The following is an 18,650-nucleotide window of genomic DNA, read 5'->3' on the forward strand; positions in this document are numbered from 1 at the left end:
ACAATAAAAACAAGTTGGCAAGCTGGCTTTTTATAAGCTCAGAAAATTAGGATGATAATCTGTTTTTATGAGTAGACATAACTGTAATTTAGCAGCAAAAGCATTACTGAATAGCTAGAGGTTTGATATTAGGATAAAACTAAGCAGGGAGGGACATGTTAAGGATGATAACATGAACAAACTAGTAGAATGTGAAATTAGAATTGTGGCCACAGACCCAATGATGATCCTTGGAAAGACACATGGCCTCTGGCTCTCAAACTCTCCCCACCCCTTGTCTTGCTGTCCACCTCCTTATAAGAAGGCCTGTCTCTTTCCACGCCAGCAGTTTCTCACTGTGAACTCAAGGCTGTGTTTGCTGTGTACAGCAATGTTCTTCCATACAGACATGTTTGTGTCTAAACTTGCACAGGACCACCAACCAGGTCTTCAAGTGAATAAAACAACTTATCCAGAACTTCTTTTTTTTTTTAATTTTTTTAAATGTTTATTTATTTTTGAGAGAGAGAGAGAGAGAGAGAGAGAGAGAGAGCGCAAGCAGGGGAGGAGCAGAGAGAAGGAGACACAGAATCCGAAGCAGGCTCCAGGCTCCAAGCTGTTGGCACAGAGCCCGGTGTGGGCCTGAACTCAAGGACCGCGAGATCACGACCTGAGCTGAAGTCGGATGTCCAACCTACTGAGCCACCCAGGCGCCCCTTTATCCAGAACTTCTATGCTGCGTTGCGCACTCCCCAAAGGTCTCTCAGAAACCAGATACTATATCTGGGATATATCCCTATCTCTCTTGAATCTCTAGGCTGACTTACCAACCGGTCTCATGCCCAGCTCACTAACAAGACTCTCCTTGCTTCTTTGGTACCATCACTTGTTGTCATCTGGTCTTTAGACTTTCAGCCTGGACCTTTCAGAGCTACCTGGCCCTTAACTTACTGCTTATTTGGAAAATCTTCAAAACAGACTTGTTACTGTGTATAAAGCACCACCATTTGTCTGAATTTTTTTTACATATGTTTGACCTAAAAATTCTAAATCTAGGGGCGCCTGGGTGGCGCAGTCGGTTAAGCGGCCGACTTCAGCCAGGTCACGATCTCGCGGTCCGGGAGTTCGAGCCCCGCGTCAGGCTCTGGGCTGATGGCTCAGAGCCTGGAGCCTGTTTCCGATTCTGTGTCTTCCTCTCTCTCTGCCCCTCCCCCGTTCATGCTCTGTCTCTCTCTGTCCCAAAAATAAATAAACGTTGAAAAAAAAATTTTTTTTTAAATCATAAATAAAAAAATAAAAATTCTAAATCTAAAAGATAGATTGTTTGGTTTATATAAGAAGTCTGTCTCAAGTTCAAATCTATAGAGAAATTAGTTTTATACTGGGAGATTTTATGAGGTTGTGGAAAACATCCAGACTTTAAAGCCAAAGGCATGTTGCTCCTTGGTAGACTTGGTGAGCAGCAGTTCGAAAGCAAGGGAGATCAAGAGCACTCTGTCCAGATCCAGGGTCCCATCTCAGCACCTGCCTGCTACCCGTGTTCTACTTTTATTTATTTAAATTACCACGGTCCTCAGTGATGCAGATTGCCTTCTACTTCTGGTTTCATCTCATTGTTGTTTCAACACTGGAGGGTTCCCTTATTTCTGTAATCTCAGCCGTGCAGTTAAAATAATGTGCCTTGGAGTTTTATCCAAACACATAGGTGTTTCGGGAATTTTTCAGAATGTAGTCCTCCATGCACATCCAGCAGCAGAATTCCCTGATTCAACATTCTTGCTCTAGAATCTTAAAGAAATTTAACTATTTAGGTTGATAGATCTGGATTTGTCTCTCAGCTCTGCCAATTATTACCTTTAGGGTGATTTGGGTAAAACATGTAATCTTTTTAAACCTCAATTTCCCTCTTGGTGGAGTAGGTACAATAATACCTTTAAAATAATATAAAGCTATTCCAATGATTAGTGTAATGGTGATAAGTACTTCACAAAGGGCCCAGCACATAAATCTTAACTGAATGTTCAATAAATTTTAAGCATTTTTATTTTTACTGTTAAAGATGTGACCTTTTGTATCCTAGGTCGTAAACCTTTCATAGCCTAGTTCTTTAGCTATGAGATGAAAATTTCACGTTTGTTGGAATTATTTGAGAGAACGAATGCAAAGCACCCAATATAGTACCTGGCACATAGACAGCACACAATAAAGAGTAACAATTATTATTATTTATAGTAACTATGAAAAAATCAACGGGATAAACATAACACTATTGTCTGCACTACTTTAGTAAATATTTAGTTGATAATGAAGATGATATCTTACCACATTAAAAAATAAGCTTGGAGAGATTTGATAAGTAGCTTCTAATATAGCAATACCTTTATTAAACTCTGTCAATGCCTTCTACCCCTCACTCCCCTTGGCTCTTGGAATGCTCAGTTGCATAAGGCAACATTAGAATACAATCACCTTCATCTGCTTAAAAAACAACAACAACAACAACAACAACAACAAAAACTATTCTGGGACTGAAAGCAATGGCCTTTGTCCCCACTATGTAAATTTTGAAGGGAACAGATTAAAATATTCACTGCACATCTGAAGTGAAATTTATAGATGTGTCTAACACTGGATATTATTCTAATTTTATGTTTCAATGTTTAGAGTTGGCTTTAAATTTCTTTTATTACTAATTTATATAAGTTGTTATATTTTATTGGCTCTGATTAGCTTTGTGTGTATCTTTTATCTCTGGGGAATTCGTATTTATGTCCACATTTGGGGTTTTTTTGAATTGTTTCTAAACTGAAGTTACTCCCTTGTTTCCAGCACCTAATTTGGAATTAGGAGACCGGTATTCTAGTTTTGTCTCTGCCATGACTAGCTGCCTAACCTGGAGTAAATCACTTGCTCTCTCTCTGGGTCTCAGTTCTCTTATTAATCAATGGGGGAGCTGGATTAAGTGATCTGTAATCTCCATTCCAGCTCTATGGATATGTGATTCTGTCTTGTAGGTGATGTCCTACCTAGCACTTAAAATACCTACCTGAATATGTTAAGACTGAGAAAATGCAGGTCGCACGATATGTCAAGCACTTCATATATAGGCTTGGTATTCAAGGCAAGAAACAAATATCAAGGTCAGAAAGAGGGACCAAAAGGTACAAAAAAGACAACAGGTTCCAGCAGCGATTACGTCATTTTGGAGGGGAGGTTGAAAAGCAGGACTCTGCCAACTGGATTAACATTTCCTCAAGGCAGATGAAAGGGCTGCTTCTCCTGATCACTAACTGGGATAAGGCATCTTCGGTAAGCAACCTGGATTGGGTTTCAGTGGGGTCGCCTCCACAAAACATTAGCAGCAATTGTTTGGGGACTTAATTAGGTTGGGTCCAAATGCCAGAACAAGATCCAGAGTCTGCTTTGGTAGATAGAGCACCGGACCAAGTAATACGGACTCGTGCTAGGCCTGACACTAGGTTACGTTCCAGGTGGAAAAGAACAGTTGAGATGGTGGAGTTTGAGGGAAAGAAGTGCTCACATTCCTAGCCTCTTAGAACACTCCCGGGAGGAGGTTGGTGGGTCGGACAGAGTTGCTGGATGGTCGCTACCAAGCTCCCTTTGAGAGCGGGACTTGAACTGTCTATACAACACACCTCCCTCTTTGGAGATTCGTGATTCTTTTAACTAGAGAAAATTAGATTAAAGGACTGTCAAGTCAGTCTCGAGTGCCTCACGAAGGGAAACAGACAAGAGATTCCGGCAAGAGGGAGGGAGCAAACACAGCTAGCCACCTGCTTTGGCTGCCCGGCCTACCCGCCTAGACAGCTGTCAGTTCCGGGTGCGGAGGCGGGACCGCGCTCTCTCCACCGTCGTGTGCGCACTCTCCACCAATCAGCGGCGTAGAAATGTTCCGAAGACATTGATTGGCTCAACTGCTTGGCGCGCTCAGGGACTTAGAGCTGCAGTTGGCTGAGGCGTTGCCGTGGCGACAGTCGCGCACAGGCGCATTGCACACCGGTATGGCTGCTAAGCAACAGCAAACATTCCCGGGTACTGTCAACTTTCTGCTACCAGACCTGGGTTTGCTGTCTCTGGAGACCCTCGGCGGCGGCGGCTGTGGCTGCTCTAGACTGACTTGGTGAGTCCAGAGGAATCCCGCTGTGGGGCTGGGCTCCAACTTCTAAGCCAGAGACAGCTTGGCTTTCTGAGCACATAAGGAAAGGCTGAGAGAGGCAGAGAAAGTCCGTGGAAAGGCATTTAGTGGTCATTTGCTACCTACCTATCATTTTAGAGGAGTAGAACGTGAGGAATAGAGATATCAGGAGACTTGTCCGAGATCTCACACGGAGTGGTCAAATCCAAACCTGCGCTACTCAGTGTGGTAGCCACTAGCCACATGTGGCGAGTCGGAGCTGAGGTCTGCTCTAAATGTGAAGTACACACTGGATTTCGAAGACGTGGTAACAATTGATGAAATAAGACATTGATAAGTTTTATATCGATTACATGTTGAAATGAGAATATTTTGGATATGTTAAATAAAGCACATTATTAAAATTAATTTCACCCGTTCCTTTTTTGGGTAGTTTTTTTTTTTAATATGGCTACTTGAAAATTTTTAATTGTGTAGGAGGATTTGATTGGCCATCACAGATCTAGATTGAAACACCTGTTTCAAGACCTTATATGCTATTGATGGTGTTTGGGGGGTGATGGTGGGGTATGGAGCCAATGGCCAAGAAAGAATTCTTGAAGATGTCTCTGGTCCAAAAAGGTGATTTTATTAAAGCATGGGGACAGGACCCATGGGCAAAAGGAGCTGCACTGGGGTTGTGAAGAGTGACTGATTGTATATCTTCAGGCTGAGAGGGGGTTAGGGACAGTGTAAGTCTCTAAGGAATTTTGGAAGCGAGGTTTCCAGGACCTTGAGGGGCTAGCTGTTGTTAGGAAAAAGTCATTTATTACTGTTTAATAAAACCTCAGTCATGAGACCCTTCAGATTTATATCAGGGGCCATATGCTTGGAGTATAATTGCCAACATATACTTGGGGGTTAAAGATAAAGGAGGTTTGCAAAGGAAGTTTTTATGTGTTTAAGGAAATTCACAGGTTCCTAGTGGGTCAGGATAATGTTAAGCCAAGATTCCCTTTTGCCCCTACCAAAGTGTCATCTTTGAGGCAGCTGAGCTCTTAGAGAAAGGTCACTCTGCCTGTTTTAAGGACTTGGCAATGGGCAGTAAGGGAATTTATCATTTGCCTTAGTTTCCCACATCACTGTGGCAAGCACTTAAACCCCCTTACATCTTGATGGAGGTGATATTAGGGCTCCAGGAAATGGAATCTAAGGTTTCTGGAGATGGGGCTATGGATAAGATTGCCTTTTTTCTTGCAGTTTACTAAGTTATCTGTAAACTGCAGGAGACTCATGTCCTGCATGACTGTGATCTCTATCAGTCAACCATTTGTTTTCTTTCCTTCCCTTTGTTCTCGGGCATCGAGGAGTGTCCAGGGAATCACATGTATCCCACCTGGGGGAGCAGGGTGCTGTTAGCTTGTACTTTGCTCTCAGCTTGTCTTATGCTCCCTCATCACTATGGTATTATTTTGAAGGAAAGTATCTGCACCCATCTGGTGGGGTGGGCATGAGTGGTTGTGAGGATGCAAGACCATTACCAAGGGCTCCTAGTTCTAGTGTTCTAGGACCTTTCTACTCAAAGTGTATGGATCAGAATGTGCAGTTTAACCATTTCCTCAGGAGATTCTCATGCATATAAAAGCCCCAGGAGCACTGTTTTAGGATTTAGTCCACAGTTCTTCCCCCCACCCCCACCCCACCCCACCCCCTCCCCCCCACCCCCCACCTTTGGTTTTTTTTATTTTGCTTTTTGAGTACCTAGGCTCTATTTCTCGGATTGCCTGCATTAGAGCTACCTGCATTTTGAACAAGCTCCCCTGGAGATATTTTGCATATTCAAGCATGAAAAACATCGATCTCCATACTAATTGCATTTCTTTTCATCCTTCAAAATCTAGACCAGTACAGTCCCCAAATCAGAGACATCTGCAGCAGCAGCATCGCCCAGGAACTTGTTAGAAATGCAAATTCCTGGATCCCACCCCAGCTACAGGGCTTCTCGAAGGCCAGGCATTTTCATTTCTCTGATTCAAGTCCTCAGTTGGGAGGAATGGGTAACTTTGTGGGTTTTCTTTGGGGAGTGAGCAAATTCAGCTCCCCCTGGTTCTTAAGTCACTTCTACTGGACCCACTTCCCCAGTTATTTTGCTCTACTTTTCATTTTTCTTTTCCTGACCCTACTCTTTCCAGGAGTGAGGATGGCATTCCACACCTCAGCAAAAGATGCCAAACTGAAAAATACTGAAAAGCAGGTGGAAAACCCTACCCTTGAAAGACTGAACAATATACAAAAAAAGGGAAGACTGAGTTTTATAGTACCCACAGAAAATGAATCTGACACACAATTCCTGACGTTTAGGCACAGTACAAAAGCTCAAGAGAGAACAAGAAAACGACAGCAGCCCATAAGACTAGAGCCTCTGGTAAGTTCGAAAACCAGCATTTTAGCCACTTTGGCTCCAGAGGAAGTTGCAAAATTGCTATGGGGGGGATGGAAGTCATTTCTAGACTCTTAATTAACAAGAAAGGAATTAAAGCCTAAAAGTTAAGACTTGTTTATGAAGTTGTAAACCCTGTAAACCTCTATTCAAAAAAAATTAAGTTCCAGGTAACTGTTCAAGGTGAGGGGATACAGTGGTGAACAAAGTTTTGTAGCAGATAAATCCTCTCTAGGATAATGTGCAATACAGATACTTAACTATATAAGTTGCAAGGCTCTTTTAGACATTAGGGTACCATTTAATACTGGTACCTTCAGGAAGAATAATATACATAGTTATATACATATAGTTATATCATTTTATTACTTGTAAAATAAATGCCTCGTATCCTGAAAATTTTTGTGCATGTCTGAAAATACTTAATTTTAAGAATCCATTTATGCCCTTGAATAATTCTAAATCCATGTAAAGGAGCAATGAAAGTACACAGAATAAAAAGTGAAAGTTATCACTCCCACCCTCTGACATTACTTACTCTTGTTAATGGCTGCCCTTCAGGCTGTTTATATGTTTATTTAAATGTGTGTGTTTGTGTGTGTATAAACATATATCTTTAATATAAGATTATACCATACATACTGATCTTCAGAGTGCTTATTTCACTTAAACATACAGAAAATTTTCTATTCCATGCATAATGAGTTATCTTTTCTAAAAGCAGCACTGTATTTTGTTGCACAGATGTGCCATAATATAGTATTCAGTAACTGGTGGATTTAGTATGAAACTTTTTACATTTATTTCTCTATAATATATTTAGTTTCACTTGGCAAAAGTGTATCATTAACCCTTGGTGATTAAAGTTATTCTATTTGTCTTCAGGGCAATTAATTCTTGTACATTAAATGTTTATTATGTACCTACTATGTACCAGGCATTGGGCTATACGCTGGGAATATAGCAATGAACAAAGCAGATAAGATGGCTGTTGACATTCTAGTAACCTTAAATAAATAGACTGAGCAATTTCATGTAATGATAGCTGTTATGAAGAAAATAATACAGGTGGAAACAAAGGGCAGGCTACTTTAGATTGTGTGACTACAAAGGTCTCCTTAAGGAGATGTCATCTGAACAAGTCTATAGCCTGGATCACCTACCAGACATGTGAATGAACAAGCCATTAGATGACTCCAGTCCCCAGCCTTTGAGCTGCCTCAGCTGATGCTCTGATGGAGCAAAGGCAAGCTGTCTCAAGTGAGTTCTGCCTAAATTGTAGATTTTTGAGCAAAATAAATGGAGGTGTTTCTTAAGTCACTAAGTTTGAAGCTGTTTGTAATGTACTAACAGATGACTAGAACAATATAACTAATACATGAATATGGTAATTCATACAGTACTAAAAGTAATAAGGAATAAAGTGAAAAATACCTGAATTTCCATCATGCAGAGAGAAAGTAGCTTTGCCTTCAAGTGACTGATTTCATGTGTATGGGTATCTGTAGTTTAGTTTGTTTATATAGAGTTCATACTATGGTTTGTTCTCTTTATGATTGCTACCCCTTCTCTCCTTCCCCCCTTTCCTCCCCTGCCTTTCTCCCTTCCCCCTTGTTTTCCTCTTCTCCTCCCTCTCCCCCTCGCTCCCTTCCTCCTCTCTCTGCCTTTCTCTCTCCTGCCCCCCCTTCCCTGTTTTACTCTTCTTTCATATCTTTTCCTTACTTGTAATTCTCCAGTCTCCAACCCCCTTGTCTATATCTAAGGTTTTCAACAGTCTAGTGTATATCCCTCTTGCCTTTTTCCATGCTCAGTTTTATACAAATGGATGAACACACACAAAATACATATTTAGGCTTTTGGATATTTGTTTTACAACATAAACATAAATGTTGCTACATGTTGCTTTTTGTACCTAAATAGACATTGTAGGACTTCCTCCAAGTCAGATGATATTTCTAGAACACATTCTTTTTAATGGTTGCCTATCCTATTAAAGTATCCAATTGCATGAATATTCCATAATTGATTAAATCATCCTCTTTGGGACATTCATTTTACAAATATTTATACTGGTACAGCAAAATCATTTTATTATCCATCTGTACCGGTGCCTATATTCTTGTGGGATAAAGCTCCATGATTAGTACTGTTGGGTTGAATGGAAAAAAATATACATACTTTTGATTCACACACATTTTACTTGAGGACCAGTTTCTCAAACCAGCACGCATGTGCTGCCTAAATTAAATTTCACTTTCACCCTTTCCGAGGTTTTCCTGTAATATCTTCCAGCCTTTTGCTGTCTGAATGGGGTGGCTGAAGCTGCACCCTCAGACCGGCTGCTGCTAATCCTCTCTGTGGGATTGGTGTTGAGGGTCCTGTTCTTATCTGAATTGCAGCATTCACTTTGAATTGGACTTCATTTTCTCTCCACTGACCACTGCTTTATACTCATATGTTGACAGGCAGCATTTCCCCACATTTTCTTCTTTATTTTTGTAATTTCACATTTAAAACTTTCATTCACATAAACTTTTAAATTTGGTGTGAGGAGGGGCACCTGGGTGGCTCAGTCGGTTAAGCGTCCGACTTCAGCTCGGGTCATGATCTCACAGTCCATGGGTTCGAGCCCCACCTCAAGCTTTCTGCTGACAGCTCAGAGCCTGGAGCCTGTTTCAGATTCTGTGTCTCCCTCTCTCTGACCCTCCCCCATTCATGCTCTGTCTCTCTCTATCTCAAAAATAAATAAACATTAAAAAAAAAAAGTAAATCTGGTGTGAGGAAAGGGACTAACATTTTCTTCGAAACGTTTTGCTAGCACCACGTTTTTCCCACCAAATTAAAACACCACCTTTATAGTGTATAAACTTCTCACTATATCACGTATAAAATAGCGAGATCTGTTTACAGATCTTGATTCTTTTCTCTACTGATCTAACCACATTGTTTTGATTACAATGAGCATGTTTTGGTAAGTGGAAGGCAACTGGTTCCTCGCCATTCTTATTTTTTATATATTCTCTGTTTTAGATGGTTATCCTTCCGTATAAACTTTAAAATTCATCCTTCTTAGATAAGTAATTCATTTAAAAGTGTACAGAAATGGGGCGCCTGGGTGGCTCAGTCGGTTAGGCTTCCGACTTCAGCTTAGGTCATGATCTCACAGTCCGTGGGTTCGAGCCCTGCCTCAAGCTTTCTGCTGACAGCTCAGAGCCTGGAGCCTGTTCCAGATTCTGTGTCTCCCTCTCTCTCTGCCCCTCCCCTGCTCATGTTCTGTCTCTCTCTGTCTCAAAAATAAAAACATTTAAAAAAATTTTTTAAAAGTGTACGGAAGTTACACAGTTAAAGTCTGTTTTCTACCACTGTCCCTCATCCATTCAGCTTCCTACTCTAGAGGCAATTAATGGTAAGAGTGTGTATGCTTTCAGAGATGTGTTACGCTGTCTAAGCCTAAAGCTAGCATAATAAACAAACTTTGCTGCCCCTTACTTGCTTCATTTAATACATAACTTGGAGATCATTTCATATCTGTCCCAAAGTTCTTTTATATCAATTTGCTTTATAGCTCATAATGTACCATATGAATGTACCATAGTGTATTTAGTAAGCCCCAAATTTATAGATTAGGTTTTTAAAATAGTATTTTTATGACAACAGTGTTACAGTGAATAATCTTGTGCATATGCCATCTCCTACACTTGAGATTCCATCTGTAGGCAGACGTCCTAGAAATGGAGTCGCCAACTCAAAACATATGTACGTTTGTAATTTTGGTTAGTAAATGTTGCTTCAGTAATACAAGAAAAATGCTGTCTCAGAGTAGCTTTAATTTAAGTTTCTTCTTGAAAAAGGTTGAATGTCTTTTCATATGTTTAGGAATTATTTTTCTCTCTGTGAATATATGGATCTTCGTGTCTTATTTTCTAATTGGGCAGTTGGTGTTTTTCTCATTGATTTGCCTGAGTTCTTCCTATATTAGGAAATAAGCCCCTTATCTGTGATAAGCATTATAAAAATTTTCAAGTTTTGTTTTAATTCCTAATTTTTATGTAATTGAGTTTCTGTCTTCTGAGTTTTATGTGATACTTAGGCCCTACACTTAGCAAGATTGTAAAAATAAAATTATTTAGTGATGTCTTAGATACTTCTCTTTAAAAATTACTTTAAGATTGGGGCGCCTGGGTGGCGCAGTCGGTTAAGCGTCCGACTTCAGCCAGGTCACGATCTCGCGGTCCAGTGCGTGAGTTCGAGCCCCGCGTCGGGCTCTGGGCTGATGGCTCAGAGCCTGGAGCCTGCTTCCGATTCTGTGTCTCCCTCTCTCTCTGCCCCTCCCCCATTCATGCTCTGTCTCTCTCTGTCCCAAAAATAAATAAACATTGAAAAAAAATTAAAAAAAAATTACTTTAAGATTATTTTTATTTTACATTTAAATCTTTGATCTATTCACAGTTTTTCCCAGTGTAATGAATGAGAGGATCCAACTTTGTCCCTACTAGCTTTACAGTTATTTCATTATTATGTATTGAATAATATTATTTTCCTTAAAGTATCACCTTTGTTATAAACTCAGTTCCCCTTTATATTTTGGGATCTGTTGCTGGATTTTCTATTCTGATCCATTGATCTTTTCATGTGTCCAGAATACAAAGTTTTAATTATTGTAGTTTTATAACATTTTATTTATTTTTTTAAATGTTTATTTTTGAGAGAGAGAGAAAGAAAGAACATAAGCTGGGGAGGGGCAGAGAGAGAGGGAGACACAGAATCTGAAGCAGGCTCCAGGCTCTAAGCTGTCAGCACAAAGCCTGACTTGGGGCTTGAACCCACGGACTATGAGATCATGTCCTGAGCTGAAGTCGGATGCTTAACCGACTGAGACACCCAGGTGCCCCTTTAGTTTTATAACATTTTAATATCTGGTAGGGCTGGTCACTCATTTTTTCCCCCCAGGGCTTTTGTGGCTATTCTTTCTAATTATTTTTATGTATTAAATTTAGAATCAGATTTCTAATCTCCAATATATCCTGTCAGGATCATATTAAATTTATGGATTAACTTGATTAACCTGATTAACTAGATTAACTTGATATTTTTTAATAATTAATTTTCCAAATCAAGAACAAAATCGAACTTCATTTGTTTGCTTTTTCTTTCATGACTATCATGAGTGTTTTGAAGTTTTCCTCATCTGACTTTTACTAGTTTCTTATTAAGTTTATTAACAGGTTTTATTTCTGGATGTTAATTTTGTGCCAGTTTTTCTGTTTATTCTCTCAAGTGTTTCAGGTAAACAATAAAATCATCTGGTAATAATGACACTTTTGCCACCTTCTTTCCAATTTTTGTATTTATACTGTGTCTTTGAACTACTGTATTGGCTAATATGTGTAAAATATTAGAAACAATAGTGTGGACAGTAGACATTTTTGTATTTCTCCTGAGATTAGTAGGAATGTTTCTAAGTGTTCCCTCTTTAAGCATGATATTAGCCATTGAGATTTTTTTTTAATGTTTTATTTTTGAGAGAGAGACAGAGATAGAGCTTGAGTAGGAGAGGAGCAGAGAGAGAGGGAAACACAGAATCCGAAGCAAGCTCCAGGCTTTGAATTGTAGCACAGAGCCTGATGTGAGACTCGAACTCACCAGTGGTGAGATCATGACCTGAGCTGAAGTCAGATGCTTAACCAACTGAGCCACCCAAGCACCCCTAGCCATTGAGATTTTTAAGGAAGTTATCTATCCTTTCTTGATTAATGTTTTTATCAAAAATAGATTTTTATCAAAAAATCATAAATAGGGGCATCTGCCTGTCTCCGTCAGAAGAGCATGTGACTCTTGATCTCAGGGTTGTGAGTTTAAGCCATGTTTTGGGTGTAGCGATTACATAAACAGACTTTACAAAGTCACAAATAGATTTTTATCGAAAATAGTTGAATTTTATCAAATGCCTTTTTGACGTATATGGAGATGAGCATGGCATTTTCCCCATAATTAACATTTGGCATTTCCTCATACTTTTGCAGTTTTTGTTTTAATTCTACATGAGACTTTATAGTTTGCTATAATAAGATCCTTTTCTTGTTAAATTCTTAAGTATTTCAGTTTTAGGTTTTTTTTTATTGTGATCCAATTTCTGTTTTAGTACAGAAAAAAGCAAATGTGTTTACTTTGTAACAGAAACCTCACCAATATTGTTTTCAATCCTTATTGTTACTTGAGTAGCTAGGCTTTCATTTTTATTTATTTATTTATCTATCTATCTATTTATTTATTTTAATGTTTATTTATTTTTGAGACAGAGCATGAATGGGGGAGGGTCAGAGAGAGAGAGGGAGACACAAAATCTGAAACAGGCTCCAGGCTCTGAGCTGTCAACACAGAGCCCGATGTGGGGTTCGAACTCACGGACCATAGATCATGACCTGAGCCAAAGTCAGACGCTTAACCAACTGAGCCACCCAGGTGCCCTTAGGCTTTCATTTTTTTTTTTTTTTTCAACGTTTATTTATTTTTGGGACAGAGAGAGACAGAGCATGAACGGGCGAGGGGCAGAGAGAGAGGGAGACAAAGAATCGGAAACAGGCTTCAGGCTCCAAGCCATCAGCCCATAGCCTGACGCGGGGCTCGAACTCACAGACTGCGAGATCGTGACCTGGCGAAGTCGGACGCTTAACCGACTGCGCCACCCAGGCGCCCCTCATTTTTAATGTATATAATATCACTGATAGTTAGATAATTTTGCTCTTTTTTCCTAGTGTTTACACCAATTACTTTATTTTTTAGATTAGGGGTCACTGTGGCCCATGGGTCAAATACAGTCCTGTAACCTGTTTTTGTAAATAATGCCATATCCATTTATTTTCATATCATCTAAGGCTGCCTTGGTGCTTCAATAATAGAGTAGTTGTGACAGAGACCATATGGCTCACAAAGCCTAAAATATTTACTGTGTGGTCCCTTACAGAGAAATTTTACTGACCCCTGTTATAGATGCTTCAATTTGAGAATTGAAAACTAAAGGTGATAGTTAAAATAGTGACCTTGTTCTTGATTTTCATAATGGCTTTAGCTGTTTACTATTTAGGATGATTGAGGTTTGCTTCTGATTTTGCTAAATAGTTAAGTTTTCCTCTGTTTCTGTTTTATTATTATGAAAGTTTCAAATATATAAAATGCTACAAAGAGGGATATAATAAACAAGTGTGTGTATCCCAAATTAATAATGTTGTTTGCTTAGTTTGATTCAATATCTATTTTTCTTTATTTTGTCTTTTCATTTATTTATTTATTTTGAGAGAGACAGAGATAGAGCAAGTGGGAGAGGGACAGAGAGAGAGAGAGAATCCCAACAGGTTCCACAGTACCAGTGAAACTGTGACATCAAGACCTGAGCTGAAACCAAGAGTTGGCTTGATTGAGCCACCTAGGTGGCCCTGATTCAATATCTATTTTTAAAGGAATGTTATAAATACATTTCAAATACCTTTTGTATCCCATTTTAGTCTCAATGCCCTCTTTCCTTTCTTGGAGATTATCACTATTAGGGTTTGTGTGAATCTATCTAACTTTTTGTATTTTTGCCACTTTATTTGAAAAAATCAATGTCTCCCAACATTTTACTATAAAAAGTTCCAAATGCACAGAAAAGTCGAAAGAATAGTAAAATGAATATTTATACACCATCCACCTAGATTCAAAGTTATTAGTGTTTTGCCATATTTGCTTTCTTTCTCTCTGTGTATGCTTGTTACTTTGTTATTTAAAAGTAAATTGTAAGGGACTTCTTTAAGCTGAAATCAAAGGGTACTAGTTAGTAACAGGAAAATATGACAGTATAAAATTCACTGGTAAAGGTGAATACATAGTAAAATTCAGAATAATCTAATGTAAAGGTGGTAGATTAATCTCTTATTTATAAAGCTAGTTGAAGACTAAAAGACAAGAGTAGTAAAAATTACTGTAATTGCAATACTTTGTTATGAATGCACAAGATAAAAAGATACAAACTGTGATATTAAATGTTGATGGGTTTCCCTTTTCTCCACATTCTCGCCAACATTTGTTTATTATCTTTTTGATCATAGCCATTCTGACAAGTGTGAGGTGATATTTCATTGTGGTTTTGATTTGCACTTCTCTAATGATTAGTGATGTTGAGCATCTTTTCATATACTTTCTGGCCATCTCCATGTCTTTGGGGAAAAAATGTCTATACAGATCCTCTTTCTACTTTTTAATTGGATTGTTTTGATTTTGCTATTGAGTGGTATGAATTCTTTATAGATTTTGGTACTTAACCCCCTATCACCATATAATTTGCACATATTTTCTCCCACTTGGTAGATTGCCTTTTCATTTTGTTTATGGTTTCATTTGCTGTGCAGAAGCTTTTCTCCCCTTCTTACCTTGTGATTCTGGTCTGTGTTGATTTTCCACATTGATATAGCTGAGATCCTCCTGCCCCCATCTCTGTAGTCTTTTCCTTTCTACAGTGAGTGGCTCAAGAGGGATTTTTAATTTTTTTTTTCAATGTTTATTTATTTTTGGGACAGAGAGAGACAGAGCATGAACGGGGGAGGGGCAGAGTGAGAGGGAGACACAGAATCGGAAACAGGCTCCAGGCTCTGAGCCATCAGCCCGGAGCCTGACGCGGGGCTCGAACTCACGGACCGCGAGATCGTGACCTGGCTGAAGTCGGACGCTTAACCGACTGCGCCACCCAGGCGCCCCATGAGGGATTTTTAACCAAAACCAAATGTTATTTACACATACCTGAAAATTTAACAGCTGTTTCCTATGCTTACTCTCAAGCTTTTCTTTCTCGCTCCAGTTGTAAGAGATTAGCTATCATGCTAAAGTCATTTTGCTTAGAGCGGCACCTGGGTTGCTCAGTGGGTTGCGCATCCAACTCTTGGTTTCAGCTCAGGCCATAATCTCACACTTTTGTGGGCTCAAGCCCCATATCGGTTCTGTGCTGGCAGCAAGGAGCCTGATTGGGGTATTCTCTTTCTTCCTCTCTCTCTTTCTGCCTATCCCCCGCTCATACTCTCTCTCTCATAGTAAATAAATAAACTTTAAAAATAAATCAATATATAAATAATGCTTAGAAGCCTAAAGCCATTATGGTGAATTCCTTGCTTTAGTGTATTATGTTGAATGCTAGATTTTATTGCCTTAATCTGAAATTAGATTAGCCTAATATAATGCCACAATTTCTTTTATTTTTTGCCACAATTTCTTTTAGATCTCCAACCAATTATGGCTATGGGAATTGATTAATGACTTTGGGGTACAGTGCGAGAATTGTACAATCCTTCCCACAATGACTGTTTTAGTGGATGGTGGGATTTGTAATGCACAATTACTGAGTGTGCGATCTCATGCCTCTGAGCCTTTCTGTCACAACCTTACCCATAGAAATATTCATTGGTAATTAAAGGACAGAATTAATAGAAACCAAATAGAAAAGTCTTAGTCTTGTAATAGACCATGGTCAGACCATGGCGATAGCCACCACAATGATTGTGACTTGGTTAGAAAGTTACTACAGGAAGATCAATTTCCAACAGGAATAGAGTCCAAAGTTCATGTTGTAAGAATAAGACAAGTTCTCGTTAACACTGAAAAAATTAACATGTCTCTTTATTCCCCAAAGCCAGTGCTAAAAGTCTACCAAGATCATAAGAGGCCAGAATACATATATGAACAGAACCGATTTCAGTTAATCTCTTCTGGAATCATAAAGCCTCCAGGAAGCACTGAAGAAAGAAGTTCTACCAAATTATCTGTTCAGTTTCTTGAGCCTCAGTATACTGTGAGAAAGAAAAAACAGGTATACTATTAAAGTACTTAATTAATCCTTTCAATTTAGTTTTAGTTTCCTATAACATTGCTAACATGCTTTTAACTCATAAGAACAGTTGCAAAATTTTTCTCTATAAGGTTGCACAATGGATTTGGGAAGTACAGTACTTCTCAGTTCTTACTCAAGGAAAATTTGGACAGTAGAGGAAAATCATAAAGGAAAACTTCCAGCATCTATATGGTGTTCCCTAATCTTCTCTTACATATTAAAAGAAGACATAATAGTGTTTTGAATTTTATTTTACCTTTTATGAAATTTTCATCATTATTACCCAAAATGACAATCTTTTGAAGACCTTGGTGAAAGGCAATAAAACAGAAACTGAACCAGCTAGAAAGACAATTTTTGTAATTGGTGAGTTGTAGAGTGGGAAGGTACCTTGCAAGGAGTCCTTGAATAGTAGCTCTGGGAGAAACCACCAGAGCATGGCTTTCTATAAATACCTGCAGATAATTAAACAAAGGAATAGAAGTGGGAAAAAGATGTGGACACACTCACAGTAAAAATGCCAACAGACCCGAGAATTCTCTGAGCTTTTTATTGAGAGGATCCTTCTAGACTTGTTGAACATTTCAGTGGCAGTTATGTTTCAGGCTTTGGGCTAGAGTGGTAGAAAGGAAGAGATGAAGACAGGCTTCATCCTCGAGGATTTCAGAATCTTTGGGTGGGTACGTGGACAAGTGAATGCTCCAGCTCAGGGGGTAGTGATAAAAACTCTGGTTGGTCATTTAAGCTACAAAATCCTGGAGAACTGAACAGGAGGGAGAGCTTGCACCTGGTGGTGAGAGGGATGGTCAGTGGAGGAAAAGCTACCATAGGGAATGGCACTAATAAGCTTGGAGGAGTGAATGGAAAGTTAGTAAGGCAGAGGAGGTGGGAGAGTGGTGGGCTTGAGAAGCCGGCTGGAAGAGGCTCACTGTGGGTGTGGGTGAGATCACCCTGAAAGAATATCACATGATTAGTTATATAAAATTATAAACCCTCAACTAATTTGGTTTCTGTGAAGTAGGAAAGGAGAACAGGCTATCTTAAGTAGAGCCAAGAAAGAACTGATTCCTCATAAGTTAGCTTATTTGGTATAAAGTGGGCATCATGACCTTGAATTTAAAGAAGAAGAGTGAAATTGTGCACATCTGGGATGAAGGGAGGAGGATGAAAGGGAATGTTAAATTGTGTGTTATGCGTGGTTGTAGCGGTAACTAAGTGAAGAATTCAAATAAGAGCCAGGGGTTGAAGGGAAAATATGGAAGAGAGGGAATATTCCATATAAAAGGAGAAGGTATTATTCTGATAAGAGGGTCATTTTGGTGGTGGTGGGGGGGTGGGTATTGATTTCTCAGAAGGAGCTTAGAATGGAAATGCACCAGTGAGGATTCCCTGAGAGATAAAAGAAGGCAGTTGGAGGCGTTGCTTCTAGTAATTAAGGAAGATTGCCTTATCAAATTGGACTAAGCATCCATCATAGAGAGCACTACAAGTGTTCTACACTTTATGAATAAATGCTTCTTTTGTTCCCTTTCCCCCACAAAATCTGAACTTATGTGGCTACTTAAATTGAATCACATTTTCGCATTGAGCTACATAATTGGAAATAAGTATGCAGCTGAAAATATATAGGCCTATTGTTGAAGAAATCTTGTACTTAGAAGGCAGTAAAACTTCTTGAAGGATATAATAAAGAAAATACATGCATTTTCTGTAAAATATTGATACTCCACTCTCATAAAAATATTAAAGTTGACTATAGCCCTTGTTGAAACATTGGGACAAGGCAATGTGTATTTTCTCTTTGGGCCTTTTTTTGTTGTTGTTAGAGAGAGCGAGAGTGAGAGAGCACATGCATGTGGGAGGGAGAGAGCGAGAGGGAGAGAGAATCCCAGGCTCCATGCTCAGAGCAGAGCCCACCATGGGCCTCAATCCCTCAACCCTGGGATCATGACCAGAGCTGAAATGAAGGGTTAAAGCTCAAGGACTGAGCCAGGCAGGTGCCCCTGGCCTATTCTTTTACATAAGAAAACAGTGTGGTTGCTGCTGTCTCCGGCCAATAAGTGAAAGAAGCACATTTTATCTTTTGAATTCAAAGATGTATTTCCTTCAGCTCTAAACTTTCCAGGATTTTCATCTCAAACTCCTATTCAACAGGGTATATTTAATCAAGAGATGGAAAATGATGACACCTGTGAATGCAAACGTTCTGAAGACGTTGTTCCGTAGAGCTTGTGGTAAATCAA

General features: G+C 39.2%; 1 protein-coding gene across 1 annotated transcript in view; it reads left to right on the top strand.

Annotated features, from left to right (window-relative positions):
• Positions 1-4,045: 4,045 nt before the first annotated feature.
• DNAH6 (dynein axonemal heavy chain 6) overlaps positions 4,046-18,650 on the top strand; it is a 222,450-nt gene continuing 207,845 nt past the window's right edge. Inside the window, exons 1-3 of the mRNA XM_030310984.1 lie at positions 4,046-4,120; positions 6,307-6,539; positions 16,210-16,386. Of these exons, the coding sequence (XP_030166844.1) occupies positions 6,315-6,539; positions 16,210-16,386 (402 nt within the window). The 5' untranslated portion in view covers positions 4,046-4,120; positions 6,307-6,314. The remainder of the gene's footprint in view (positions 4,121-6,306; positions 6,540-16,209; positions 16,387-18,650) is intronic.

Source organism: Lynx canadensis, chromosome A3, assembly GCF_007474595.2.
Source record: "Lynx canadensis isolate LIC74 chromosome A3, mLynCan4.pri.v2, whole genome shotgun sequence".
NCBI lineage: Eukaryota > Metazoa > Chordata > Mammalia > Carnivora > Felidae > Lynx > Lynx canadensis.